This window comes from Enoplosus armatus, chromosome 7 (assembly GCF_043641665.1).
Source record: "Enoplosus armatus isolate fEnoArm2 chromosome 7, fEnoArm2.hap1, whole genome shotgun sequence".
NCBI classification, from domain to species: Eukaryota; Metazoa; Chordata; class Actinopteri; order Centrarchiformes; family Enoplosidae; genus Enoplosus; species Enoplosus armatus.
The window spans coordinates 25,439,768-25,454,562 of record NC_092186.1 but is presented as its reverse complement, the minus strand read 5'-3'; the positions used below and the strand labels follow the sequence as shown (position 1 = coordinate 25,454,562).

At 42.9% G+C, this 14,795-nt stretch overlaps 1 protein-coding gene across 1 annotated transcript in view; it reads right to left on the bottom strand.

Moving 5' to 3' along the window:
* The window catches only part of nos1apa (nitric oxide synthase 1 (neuronal) adaptor protein a), a 151,933-nt gene that overhangs the window by 55,648 nt on the left and 81,490 nt on the right, over positions 1-14,795 (bottom strand). Inside the window, exon 6 of the mRNA XM_070909230.1 lies at positions 1,285-1,426. Within this exon, the coding sequence (XP_070765331.1) occupies positions 1,285-1,426 (142 nt within the window). The remainder of the gene's footprint in view (positions 1-1,284; positions 1,427-14,795) is intronic.

The following is a 14,795-nucleotide window of genomic DNA, read 5'->3' as shown; positions in this document are numbered from 1 at the left end:
GGACATAAGATATCTATATGAGAAGTGTGTAGGTGTTTGTGCACACTGGGGATTTTCAGATTTCAGATTTTGCATTATTTTTGATTTTCTATTCAATTGCCACCATGACCTTGCTGATACTATTCAATATTATTTTTTAGTTTTATTCCATGACCTAAAATAACCCTTTCTTCCTGGCTTGCTTATCTTGTATTTCTAAAGGGATGAGGCTCTGCACTACTACTACTGGGGCTGAAACCTTGTCCAACAGGGGCGAATGGATCCTGGCTTCTTCTTTGTAGAACTTCTGTCCCAAAACCCACAACCCTCCTTTCTTTAAAGGTACACAACAGCTTATTAAAACTCTGGTTTTATTTTTTATAGCTAGGGCACAACAAAACAATTCCTGAGATCTTAAAGGTCCCATATCGTGCTCATTTCAGCTCTATATTTTCGGTCTGGGACTCCACTAGAGCAGCTTTGCATGATTCACAGTTGAAAAAGTCCTTATGTAAAGCTGGACTTATGGTTGCCGTAGTGTCTCTGGCACGAGGGTCAGTGCTCCCAAAATGAAGTCATCGCGCCATGCCGAAGGCTCCACATGTTGTTGTTGCGGCGCTTGGTCGTGCACCTCTTCATTTTTGTAACTGTCCATGACATTTCAACACGGACGCCTGTGGAACTAGACTGGCCACAGTCGGTACGTCCTTTCAAGCACCTCTACGACCCCCTCCACCAGAGACCACAGGGACAGTCACATGATTCTGAACTCACAGAGAGAGACCGCCACATTTAATAGATAAAAACAGATGCATTCTGAGAATACTGCTGGTCGTTAAGGGATTGGAACACCTGATTTCAGTTATTTGGATGGGTGAGTGAATACTTTTGGCAATATAGTGTAGGTATCAGTGTTCAGCGATAGTCCACAAATACTAGTACAACTTTGGATAAAGGTATAACAACAAAAATGACTTCACTTCATGAGCCTCCAAGAAGCTTCTACAAGGTTGCAACGGATTCTTTTTCCCTTTCAACAACTTTAATTAAAATGCAGCACTCCCACATAAAGCACTCACCCTGCCCTCTGCAGCTCTTCTGTCTAATGCTGCCTCCTCACCGTTACAATGTAGAAGTAAACAAGCTCGACATATTCTGATAAAGGATAAAGCGTAAAAAAACAAAAACCCAAAAAAAACAAATGTCATGATTTTCAACGAGTCCTTGAGGACAGAGCACAATAAAAACATTTACACACAACGCAGGCCAGGAGGAATGTTGCTGTTCGGTGTGTGTTTTGTGTACCTGTGACGGAGGAGTCGTTGCCGTTCTTCGCGCCGTGGCAGTCCTCCTGTCCGTCTGCGTTCTGCTGCGTGTGCTGCAGACTGAGTTTATGGCAAACCTCGAACGCCTGGCCGACCGTCCGCACAATACGCATGGCCTGACTCTGTGGGGGGGGGGGGGGCAGAGAGAGAAAGAAAGGCAGCTGTTAGTCTCAGAACACAACTTCTGCTTGGACCATTTGGTTCAAAAGATTGCTGTGCAGCTCAAACATTTGAGTCAGTATTGCATGTTTTCCTTGGATGTTCTCCTGAGAGTTCCTATAGGTGATGATGCTCTTTTCTTTGGTTTTCCTGCAACCCAGTTCTTCTTCTTCTGCGTATTCCAAACAAACCAGAGAAGTAAAAAATAATGATCACGTCCCATGTGCCAGGGGATTTTTTTTTCCAGATGTGCTGGACCATTTTCCACTTGTGTCAGATGCAGACTGGATGCAGACTTGCCCCAGAAAGGAGGTTGTCTGTGTCCGAATGTAATCAAAACTTTTATTCATGTCTGGATTTTTTGTCTTTCCACCCCCATCCCCGCTCTGAAAAGGCAGGTCAAGTGAAAACAACTCAGGTGACTTTCTGTCTGCTATTAGCCCTCTCTACTGTGACAAGCCACAGTAGAGAGGTGCAGAAGGCAGAAGAGATTTCATTTCAGAGCACTGAGGCCTAGCCTCCGCACACCACTCATCCTCAGCTCAATAAGCAGAACAGATGCAGCGTGGCCTAAAAGCCAGAGCAGAGTCAAGAACTCTGCCAAAGGCCCCTTTCTTGTCCTGGTTATCAACCCTGGACCAGTCTCAAGCCTTGTCCCGCAGAGCGTTCGGTCCAGATCAGTATCAGACCATTATGTGGCTTAGTATCAAAATAGAAATGTAATGTATTAAGCACATCAACGTCTGAGGTTTTTTGGTTTGGGTGGGGGGGGGGGTCAGAAAAACTCACATTCACTTTCTGTTCAGTGGTGAGGTCTGGCTGCAGTCTTAGTGTTCTCACAGTGTAATTTATTTTAATCATTTTTATTAAAACGTGCCACTTCAGCTTGCTAGCTGCCAGTATCAGCAGAATAGGAATGTATGTCCTGATCTGAAAAAAAGTACACTGACCCTGACATAATCAGCAGCAGCAGCTACCACCAAACAGTGACGAAGCTGCCGTTGCGTCCTCCACTGTGTTTAGTCCCTCACTGAAAGTCATTGACAGCATGCTGCACAACACTTTTCATGGCGGTATGGGGTACAAATTCATGGAAGCCCAGGCTTTTATCATCAAACTTCCAAAAACACTTGTTTCACGAGATTATCCTGAATAGAGGGAGGGGATGTGGTATATGGTACCATAAAACATTTTCTTAACGACAATCTAAGAGGAAGCATATCATTAGTATCAGAATATACTGTATTATGACAATATTAATCGGGAATGATTATCACATTAAATCATATCTAATAATTAGTAGCAGCCCAGTTGACCGGCACCATTTTTTGAGCTTCTAAGCTGACCTGTGTAGCTACTGCAGCACAGAGTGGCCTCCATCAAAACTGACTGAGGCCATCAAACCTGCAATCTGTAACCTTACACACATTGGAAGTTAACTAATTACAGTGCGGTCAGTGTGGCATTTCTGAAGCTGTTTCGGCCTCTTCGCAGTTGGAATGTAGCGAACATCTTATCAACCAACCAGGAAACGTGAACATGAGTAGTCTCCAAAAAACGTAAATGAGCAGTTCATACAGACACATATTATAACGTCATAAATGACAAAGACACACCGTCTTTAGCTGTAAACGTGTGTCCCTCTGACATCTGTCTTCTCGATCTACTAACTGTCTAGCCACAAGTATTAATATCCTGAAACAGATAAGATGGATCGCTCCACCAGCATTGAGAAAAAGATAAGATAAATGATTGTCACTTGAAGAGAAAATTGCCTCGGAGCAGACTGCTGTTAAAAAAAAACAGCAAAACGGGCTTCACGTCAAGACAAAGACATTAAACTAACAGTCAATAAGGAACATACATCAAATACAGTATTTTCCTGTGTGCTTAAAGGTCCCATATTGTAGAAACTGAGATGTCCATGTCTTGTCTGATTCTAAAGCAGCTCTAGGTGCTGTAGAAATACTGTGAAAGGATCAAAACACATTCAGACACTGTGCCTTTAAACAAGCTGTCAGGACTTCCGTAAGGTTGTGATGTCACAACTATACAGTCACGCCCCCCAGCAGGTCATCTGATCCAATCACAGCACCACCCAACCAAGTACAGGGACGCTCATCCACCCGCTCAGTCTGTCTGAGTTATTGGAGCGCTCTGCTCAGGACTGCTCCGCAGGTTTTTGGAGGTTGTTCAGTTTGTCTAAAACGGCTTGTTTCAGACAGAGGGGGGGAGGGGGGGGGGGACTGAGGGGCTGCAGGAAGGGCCAGGAAAAGATAAGTAAGGACTTATTGCAACTGTGACTCTGTGAAATGAGCATTATATGGGACCTTTAAGACCTTCATGGAGAGCCACAAGTGAATTCTTGTTGTGGTTTAACCTGAATTTGCAGTTCTCTCCTTCCAGTGGAGGGAGGCAATTGGTAAGAGATGCCCACGAGTAAACTGTTCATACTTATGAAGGTATCTCATTTCTGTAGCAACCCTTCTACCCTCTCTATCACCTCTTATGCCTTTTACTCTCATCTCCCCCTTGCCATCTTCCTCCTCAAACCCTGTGTTCAGTGTTCTCATGCTGCGCTGCTCTCTTCTTTCTCTTCTTCTCCTCCTCCTCCATCCATCAATCACTGACTTTGATTTGATATTCACGCCCCACAAAGAGAGTACAGAGTATTCTCGACTGTTAGGAACTTGATCAACTTCAGACTTCTCAGCCTCTAAACTGCCTCCACCTCATCCACGCTTGGTGGCCATTTTTTGTGGCCATTTTTCTGCTTCTGGCACACGAAGACGACGCCCCCCTTGTATGACTACATGGGACAAATACGTTTGATTGATTTAAAATCAGACCTTTTTGAATTGTTGAAAAAACTTTACACTGTGAATGAACACACTAGAAGGAACATTTTAAAAAAAAAAATAGGTTAGATTTTAATATTTTACAGAGGTATGCAGGGTCAGCGGGGTAATAGTAAAAAAAAAAGGTGTGATTTTATCAGGCACTTTGGGTCCAAAACTGCAGCAGGGAGATTCACCATAGTAATTTTTAGTTCAGTAAGCAGCAAAGAGTCTGTGGATCTGAGGGCACTACAGGGGTCAGGGACATATCTTTGGAGCCCATCAACTACACAGTCAAATGCTAGGGTGAGACATATTTATATTACCGGGATCTTAAAAATCTATCCTGAAAATACCTCAAAGCCAGTGCAGGGACTTAAGAACCGCAGTGATGTGAGCTCTGTTCCAGTCAAACTCTGCCAGCAGCGTTCTGTAAGCTGAAATAGTTTTATAGACCTTTTGGGGCGGCTGGAGAGCACTGTGTTACAGTAGTTAAGCCTAATTGTAATAAAAGCATGCACAGACCGTTTCACCGGGGAAACGAAAAGCTTTGACCTTTGCAATGGTCTTTAAATTACAGACGGCCGCTTTGCTTACGTTCTTTATGCGACAGGACAACTAGATCAGAGTCAATTCAACAAACAGAAAAAAGAAACAAGATGAAAATCTGCTGAGATAGTGTGGTTAATCATGAGCACAGTATCTCTCTTTGCTCTTTTGGACCAAAAACTAGGACTTTAGTTTGGTCCTGTTTGAACCGTATCAGGACAACTTTCAGGCAAAGTTCAAAGCAATAAAGCTACAACCACGAAACCGTCTTCACGAGCGATACAAGAGCATTGGCCCTCTTTTTAAATACTTAAAAAGACCAGTGTTTACACTGTCCTGACACTTTCCAACGGCTTGTGGCCATGAGAGTAATTACTGTCCTCCTTAAGAAGGAAAAAGTGGAAGTAGCATGACTTTGTTTTACGATCACAAAAAGCGCTTAGGCTGCCTTCAGACAGACGATTGTGTGAAAGAATGCAGTCTCAGTTGAATGGGACTTCTGTGTTGGCAAGGTGCTACTTGGTACTACTTTGTAATCTCAACGCCGTATTTGTACTGTTGGCCTCGCCATCATCACAACGAAAAAAATAACTGCTGGTGTAAAATCCAACATTGTAATATCATAAACTGCTTTGCAGTGTTTGGGTCTTTCATAAGCCTTCAAATTCATGGATTTGTTTCTCAAACTGGACTTTATGGATCATATTTCATTGTTTCATGTGTACCTGAAGCAACACACCCCCACCAACAGATCCCCTGTGTTTTTTATCACAAGGTTGTGTCTGATCTGAACATTCAATTCAGTTAAATTCAATTTTATTTATATGGCGCCAAATCACAACAAAAGTCATTTCATGACACTTTACAAAATAGAGCAGGTCTAGACCGACTCTTTATAATGTTATTACAGAGACCCAACAGGTCCCACCATGAGCAAGCACTTTGGCGACAGTGGCAAGGAACAACTTCCTTTTAAGAGGCAGAAACCTCGAGCAGAACCAGACTCTAGGTGGGGGGTCATCTGCTTTACCGGGTGGGTTGGAGAGACAGACAGACAGACAGACAGACAGAGACAGAGACAGAGAGAGAGATGGACGTAGAGACAGACAGACAGACAGACAGGCAGACAAGCAGACAGGCAGAGATGTATGGCAGCACTAGCAGTAGAAATAGCAGCTATAATTATAATAATAATGGAAATATGACTGATAATAGTAGTTACATCTGTAATAATAGCTGAGATTAATAATAGAAATAGCAGCTTTAATAGTAACAGAACTACGACTAAACATAATAACTGTAGTGATGAGAGTCAGGCAGGCCCATGGCAGCAGCAGCCAGGCGTACCAGGACCACGATCCACGGGAACCCGCGAGATGACAAAGCACAAAGAAACTCCGGGGGAAGATATAAAGTTAGTAACATGCATTGGAGGGTGATGAATGTGTAAAGATGAAGAGGGAGAGGAGGAAAGCTCAGTGCATCATGGGAAGTCCCCCAGCAGTGTAGGCCTATAGCAGCATAACTAGGGGCTGGTCCAGGCAGGCCTGAGCCAGCCCTAACTGTAAGCGTTATCAAAAAGCAAAGTTTTAAGCCTCCTCTTAAAAGTAGAGAGTGTGTCTGCCTCCCGGACCCAAACTGGGAGCTGATTCCACAGGAGGGGAGCTTGATAGCTGAAGGCTCTGGCTCCTGTTCTGCTTTTGGAGACTCTAGGAATCACAAGCAACCCTGCATTCTGGGAGCGGAGTGCTCTAGTGGGGTAATAGGGTACTATGAGCTCTTTAAGATATGATGGTGCTTGACCAGTAAGAGCTTTGTAAGTCAGGAGAAGGATTTTAAACTCTATTCTAGATTTTACAGGGAGCCAGTGCAGAGAAGCTAATACAGGAGAAATGTGATCTCTTTTCCTGGTTCCTGTCAGTCCACGTACCGCAGCATTCTGGATCAGCTGGAGAGTCCTCAGGGACTCTCCAGCTGACGGGAGACTGTGGTTCGTCTCCCATGTCCTGTCTTTTGACCAAGCTGGTGTCCTAACCTTAACCATTACCATGATCGTCCTTCAACAATAATAATAAGTGGTTTTAGTTGGCTAAACCTAACCACATGTTAACCATCACAGATCACAGAACGCTCATAGAGGGTTGTTTTTGGAACAGTCGTTCTCTAAGATACTGAGACTTGGTCATTTGGTGTAGGTGTTATTGACAACTGTACTCATTAATCCCTTACAAATTTGCCTTGTCAGAGCGTTCAGTGTTATTTATACCTTTCTTGAATGGACAGTCCCTTCCAACACACTAATCTTTTTCAGTTAACTTAGTTTGTATCAGCATGGTTGTCCTGTATCTAGACATTTTATAGCCTGAGCCAATTCTCCTCTGGATCTCCTGTTTTGGCAGCTGATAAGACTGCTCAGAGATCTGTCACTCACATGCAAAGCCTGTATATCCTGCTGTTAAGACATGAAATAGTTCTTAAGTTGGACATCTGTCACCATCTCTGTCTAGCTCTCTTTCTCTGTCTCTATCACTCCCCCCATCACTTTTCCTCTCTGTCAGTTCAACTGAATAAACGTACCCTCTCTGATTCTCTGTAGTCCTATTTCTCTCTTCTCTATATATCAAGCTGCCAGTGAGCAGCAGAGTATCCTCTCTTAGTGGCTACAGGATAGGGCCTAGTCCAAAAATGCAATGCATTATTTATCCCAGATTACCCACAGAGGTTCAGTGGGGCTTTCGCTGTCCTCTTGGAAGTCTTGGCACAAGCAAAGATAAGAGACAAAGGGGAATATAATGCAATCTAGGAAAAAGCAGGGTAAACAATGAGAGGACGGCAGGGGAGTTACTTCTGATTAAAGCCTTTCCAACCTTTCTCTCCTCTGTTGATGAGCTCATTCATTCTCTCTTCATCCTGTGTTTACATATTAGCCACGTCCCTCCACAACTTACACATCCTCAGACTTATTCTGCTCCCTCTTATAGAGTGCTGCAGGAGTGAGTCCTAAAACTTCTTCTTCTTCATGCCGAACACGGAAAGTCATCTACTCACCAGTCCGCCTTAACAGCCTCGCTGTGTTTATACTCTATATCTATCCGTCTATATATCTATATCTAGCAAGGGTACATCATACAAACACACACACGTTTGCTAGACCTGGGTATCGAACCTTAATGTTTGTAGTACTGACCAGAGCATCGAAAACTGTCAAGCATCGAATGTTGGCATTTAGTGGCTGGTCAGATTCTTAGACTTGTTTACTTTACAGCACAGGATGACGATGTACGGAACACGTTATTAGCTGTCACATATGATTTGTTTAAATGCCATTTCAACGTCAATATAATTTAATCAATTTCTTCCCCCAACTGTCGGACAGCGTCTGATGCTCATCCGACCCTGGTCGGGAGGAGGGTAGTGACCAAGCGTCGGCTGAGGTGCATTGACCCATTCAGATGAACTCATTTTTGGCAAAAATAATTAAATACATCTATTTAAAATAAATCAAGTGGCGCCTTCAGAAAATGTCAGCGTAATTTCAAATTTGAGACATTCATTCAGTGTAGCTGCAAAGTCAAAATGACATTCCTTTTGTTCCATCACCAGCAATACGGCTGTCTGGTTTGCCTGACAGGGTGGTACCGCGGCTGGCTCGGTTGTTAGCACTCTCAACTTAATGCAAGAGGGTCCAGGTGAACGGTTGACCCATCACCTGGCTGAGCCTTCCTTGTGTGGAGTTTGCATGTTCTTCCCACGGCTGCCCAAGATTCCTTTGGATGCTTCCGTTTCCTACCCCAGTCATGAGACATGCAGGTTAGGTGGAACCGGGAACACTAAATTACCCATAGATGCCAATGTGAGTATGAATGTGGTACTGTGTGTCTATGGCCTTGTTCAGACCTGGTATCAACATGCATCCTGAGTGATCTGATCACAAGCAGACAGCTCTAAAACCAGATGTGAACGCACCCAAGACGCATTGAGGAGACACTGAGATCCAATCGCTCCGACCACATTCGGAGGTGGTACGCACTTACTCAAAATGTGAACCAAGAAGAAGAAAACGCCACAACAACAGGCAAAATAGATTCTCGTGAATGGAGAACACGCGAAACAAGCTGTCTGATGTCCTCCGGCTTATCCAGCCTGTGAACTTATCCAGCCTTAGCCCTGGGAGGTCCAAAGCCTGCACGGGAAAAGCAGGTAAAGAAAATGATTGTGGTCATCGTCTGTTGTTGTCATGGGTAGGGGTCAGGTGTTCTGTAGCTTCGCAGATGACTGAGCAGATAGCAGGTTACGCTGTGTCCCAGTTCAGAGGCCGGATTAGGACGCAGCCTACAAAAAGGCGTGTCCTGCTGTGGCCCTAAATGCCAAACTGAACCTGCCCCTCTTCCTTAGATGAGACCTACAGAAACCAAGCTAATGGTGCTTCTTGTAAACCAGGCATTTGCCTTCAAAACAACCAAGTGTAGACGCTAAGAGTAAAAGAAACCACAGCTTACAGTATGGGTCGTAACTATGAGACACAGCAAGAGACAGAAACACTGTAGTTGTGTGTTAGGACAGAGCTGGTAGTGAACAAGAAACTACAGGGTTGTTTTTCACAAAAGTACGCACTGACCTATGAAAGTACACACTGACCTATAAAACAGGGATAGAATTATTGACTTCTGCCTGTGTTTACATCTCAGTGCTGACATCTCATGATCAATATATCACACCACTGATATGTAGTATCTGGACAGAAGCAATCTGAAGCAAACACACACACACACACACACACACACACACACACACACACACACACACACACACACACACACACACACACACGTATGTATGCAATGATTTGCTCAACTGTGCTTTATTTCTGGCTCTGCTGTAAAAGCGCTGCAGCCTTGACAGAGAGGTAAAAAAATAAAATAAAAAATTAGATTGAGAGAGTGAGAGACGGAGAGGCTGAAGACAGAAGGATCATTTCACTGAGATATGGATATTCAATAAAAAGTGCTGAAAGGCCGTTAAATCCAATTACCTTAACCAAGCTGTGTCGAGAATGATGCGAGTCCTTATCAATGATATGTCTGAAAATAGCCATATGTCATTTTATATTAGCACTCCTCAATGTCAATGATGAGACCATTGATCCTCAGTCAAATTGTGAAACTTTATTCAGACTAACTATACTCAAACAGCTTCTTGCATTTAAAACCTCATTTCACATTACATTACGCGACGGCTTTACTCACGCTGTATGTATCGAAATGTCCTTCATAATGCATTTCATTATTATTTGGCCTTTGCAATCACCTTTGCGAGGCAGGAGATTCAACTTGTCCTCCACGTCCGAGGCCGAACAAGTTGAAGCCATCAGCTGCCGCTGAATGACAGCATATGGTCGGAGGTTATGGTCTATCCGCAGAGAGAGAGAGCGCTCAATTAACACTTGACACAATAACCACAGCTCTCTCTCTCTCTCTCTCTCTCTCTCTCCCTCCATCCCATCAACCAGCTGTGGACAGCATATGAGTTTTTATCCATCATAACCATTAGATAGATCAATAAATAAATAAACAAACATCACGATCTGACTGAGGTTATTATTTGTTGTTTTTATATTTTTAATCCAGTGGGTATTAAGTGCAATTGCTTCCCTTACTGGGGGGAAAAAAAGGAATCATGTGGCCTAGCAATATAATTACGACAATAACAACATAAAAAAAAAAAAAGGTTTCCATTTAGCAGCGGTGGTGGGATGTGCTGTGCCGTAGTCCACTATCAGGTTTAAAAGACCATAACCAGGTTTTCATGCATCGGCTTTATTAGCTTCACGCTTGGCTTGTTAATGTGTTACTGCCTCATTGGTGAAGATATGAGATAAAGATTGGACAGAGGGTGTAATGACACCAAGACATGATATGGCCCAGAGCTGGACCGGCTTTACTATGCACGGCTTTGACATTTCTTGTAGGGCTGCAACGATCATGGCCAAAATGACGATGGCGATTATTTTGATTGATATCGAGATTCACTGATGGTCCGATTCGAGGGACTAGCTCTTCGCCTTCTGCTGCAGACATTTGACTTTTGTTTTGCCCGTCTGTATTTCACTCTTCCACTCTGGACTGCAGCCGCAACCTCCAGGACATTTTTGAAAAGGCTGCCGCTGCAGGGCGTGCACACAGCGCTAAAACAAAGTGTGGAGATAGCTCTGAAGCCGAAACATCTCGATCGCTCCCTGGTGGCTGGCTGTTAGTTTAGGAAGCGCTTGATTTGATATGCAGCAGAGTTTTCTATGAGCGGGGCGCGCATTCTAAACGTCAATATCTCAGTCGATCATCTTTCATTTAATTGTGGGAAGCCAAAAACGTGATCGAGATTAATATTCGATTAATTGTGCGGCCCTAATTTCTTGTGTGCAAATGGAAACTCTGACCCGATGGTTAAAAGAAAGGTTATGGGGTCACTAAAATAACCAGAATGAATCCTATGGGGTCCATGACCTATATCAAATCTGAGTGAAAGCTGCTCGAAAATGTTCTGTCGAGGAAGACTGACCATAAGTTTAGGAACATGACAAAATCAGAAATACTTTATTGATCCCCGGGGGGAAATTGTACAGTACCGGTGCTCCCATTCAAGAGTAGAAAGTAGCATAATTTAGAACTAAAAGTGTGTACAAAATATAAAAATAACAAATAGAAAATAAAAAATATACACATTTACAGTATTTAAGTGAACAATGAGGTAAAAAATATATACAATAACAATGTATATGTATGTATGTGTTGCACTGAAGTGTATGCCTATATATGTATTGACATGACATGACATGGTTTTGTCTACTGTTTTCGAGAAAGATTGCTCTCAATCAAAGAGTTGGATCAACCGACATACCACGTATTGCTCTTTGAGGCTTTACTTGCTGGTGCTTTGAGCTAAATGCTAGCAAGAGCAAGGTGCAAGAGGAAAAGTCATGCTGCTTGCGTGGCTTAAAAAACCCTGAATATTAGCTGATAAGTTCTCAAATATCAGCCCGGAAGAAAATCACTTTGATTGGTCACCGCCCTGACCCTACACTCCGCCTCTTCCAATCAGACAAAACACACTTAAATACAATCATTTAGAGGGTTTTATGTATATATATATATATATATATATATATATAGTGTGTGTGTGTGTGATTGTGTTTATATATATATATATATATAAACACAATCACACACACACACTGACCCCTCAGCCGAAGCAGCATTCAGTATTCTGATGAACCCTCACTGGTCTCGCTCTATCACTCTCACTTCAATTCTACATAATAAGAGGCCAGGCCATTCATTAGCCTCCTTTAAACTGTTGATCAGAGGAAGAGCGAGAGAGCATGAGTCAGAATGGGAGAGAGAGAGACACACAGCCTGTCTCAGTGTTACAACCGAAAGGCCACTAAAGCCTTTTCTATGCCACTGTGATTTAAAGCCAAGCCATTCTTTCACTGCTGGTAGTTAAGAGGGAAATAAAGTCTGCTTAATCTTCTACTTCATCTCACACTCGCAGCCTTCCACACGACCAAACACACTCACACAAAGCCACACAGTGCTTTTGGATGACTTTTTTTTCTTTTTTTTTTATGGCATGTTTGATATGTCTATCCCATTCTTTCTTTCATTACGCCGAGTGTTTCATTCTCTTTTTGTCTTTTTCAATCTTCTACATCTTTCTTTGCGAAGCCCTTTCATGTGTGTCTCTTTTCTTCCTTCCTTCTGTCGTCCTCTGTGGTCTGAGGAACACTTACACAAGGTTTTGGAAGCGTTTAGAAAAAAAAAGGATAACGCAGTGTTTTCTCCACTTCTTTCTATCGGTACAAGCACAAATGGAAGTGAGCCTGACATTATTTAAAGTTTTAAAGTTGCAATAATCAATATTTTGTACATTAACAATGGATGAGATGACTACGTGTCATGTGATTAAACACAGAGTGAATAATTGCAGAAACACTGCAGTTCCCAGCGTTGGGCGTCTTTCAGCTCATTGTTTTGGTTTTCAGCTCATTACAGCATCAAAAATCATAAAAGTGGGGTTCATTGGTGAAGATCTTGCTGAACAAAATGATCCAAAATCCCATGGAGAGCTCCCATTGGCTTTTTGTCGAGGGAACCAGGGCAATGCTAACTTCTGGGGTGGCCAACAAAAATACGTCATCCCTGCAGCACTCTATTGGAATTACATTCAACAGGTGGACACACAAACGCAACTCCAAATACATGCTCATGTTGCTCCGTGTCTGCTGGGAGCAAAATAGGCAACTGCTTGCCAACAGGTTTGCCATATTGACTTTTTAAGGTGGTAGGTGTTGCATTCACAGCTTGTTGTGATGCCTCCAAAGTCCTCAAAAAGATCCATCACAGTTGTTTACTTTGTTTAGCTTTATTTGGCTGTACCAGTAACAAGTGCTTTCATAGTGCAGGGTGCTCCAACTCCTAACAATCTCCAGGCAACCACACGGGAAAAAATGTCTCCCCAAAGAAAGAATCTCTTACACACACACACACTGCATTATAAACTTTCTATTATTACTTTTTGCAGGTGCTTTCAAGCTGGGTTTGTCATCATAAACTGTGGGGTGTTTTTTTTTTTTACGGCTATGACAAACTTGTAAATGTTCGGAAATATCATCCAGAGCCGGACAGTACGAAACGAGTTGTACCTGTAAAACATAATGAGTTTCTCCACCACCACTATGCTGTAACAGGAACACTGCATGTCCACACACACACACACACACACACAGAGACTGGCTTCCAGCTTAATGGCCTTAGGGCCACAGTTGCCCCCAGAGAATTTTTGTATGCGCCACTTTCCATTTTGTCTTCCAGAGTGTGTGTGTGTGTGTGTGTGTGTGTGTGTGTGTGGACGTCTGCCTCTCTGTAAGAGATAATGAGGCAGTGTGTGCTTCAGTCGGCTAACCCCTGGACGTGACCATCAAGTCCTGCGAACTGGCAGCTAAAGTGGAAAAACTGGGAGCACAGTTTTGTCACGTGGCTGGACTCTCTCCGCTCAGCTCAGCTCAGCTCAGCTCAGCAGCGACACGTTCGGGTTTCCTGACTTGTTCCTCAAACGTCAACACTGCCAAGCCTATAGTGCCAGGAGGAGTTATTGCTGCTCGACGGCGGCGCGTCTCATTATTGGAGGTTGTCAGGATGGGACTCAGACGGCGGTGTGATGATTTAAGAGAGGAGGAGGAATTGCTTTAAACAATACATGACTAGCAGACTGTGAAAACATTGGAAAATAAACACTTAGTGGCTGATTTCTTCCATCCTGCCATTACACAGGCACAAAGTCTGATGCCTTCGCTGGTACAACATGAAATCAAAACAAACACAAAAGCACCTCCAGCACTTTCTTTCTTTCTTTATCTTCTGTGCATCAGTACATTTGCCAAATCTAATTTAGAAAAGTTTTTCTAAAGATTCTAGTTATTATTTTCAAATAATATGCAGTCTAACCTTTCATTGTCAACAAAGCGTGAGTGTGATGTATTCAAATTCAAATAACTCTCTTGAACACAGGAGCAGTGCGGAAATCTCCGATGTACTTCTCGGATGTGCAGTTTATTTCTTAATGTGTTCGAAGTTTGTTTTTTTAATTGAAAAACATGCGCTTGAATAAAAAACACACACGAGTAGAGCTGCAAAAGACCATTCGATGAATCGATTATTCGATCGAAAGAAAAGTTGTTGCCAACTGTTTTGATAATCGATAAATCCTTTCAGTCACTTTTCAAACGTTTGCAGCTTCCGGCTTCTTAAATGTTGAGGATTTGCTGCTTTTCTTTGTCGTTTATGACGGTAAATGAAGAGTCTTTGGGTCGTGGACTGTTGTTTTGGACAAAAGAAGAAATTTGATGAGCATTTTTCATAATTTTTTGACATTTTGTAGACTAAAAGATGAA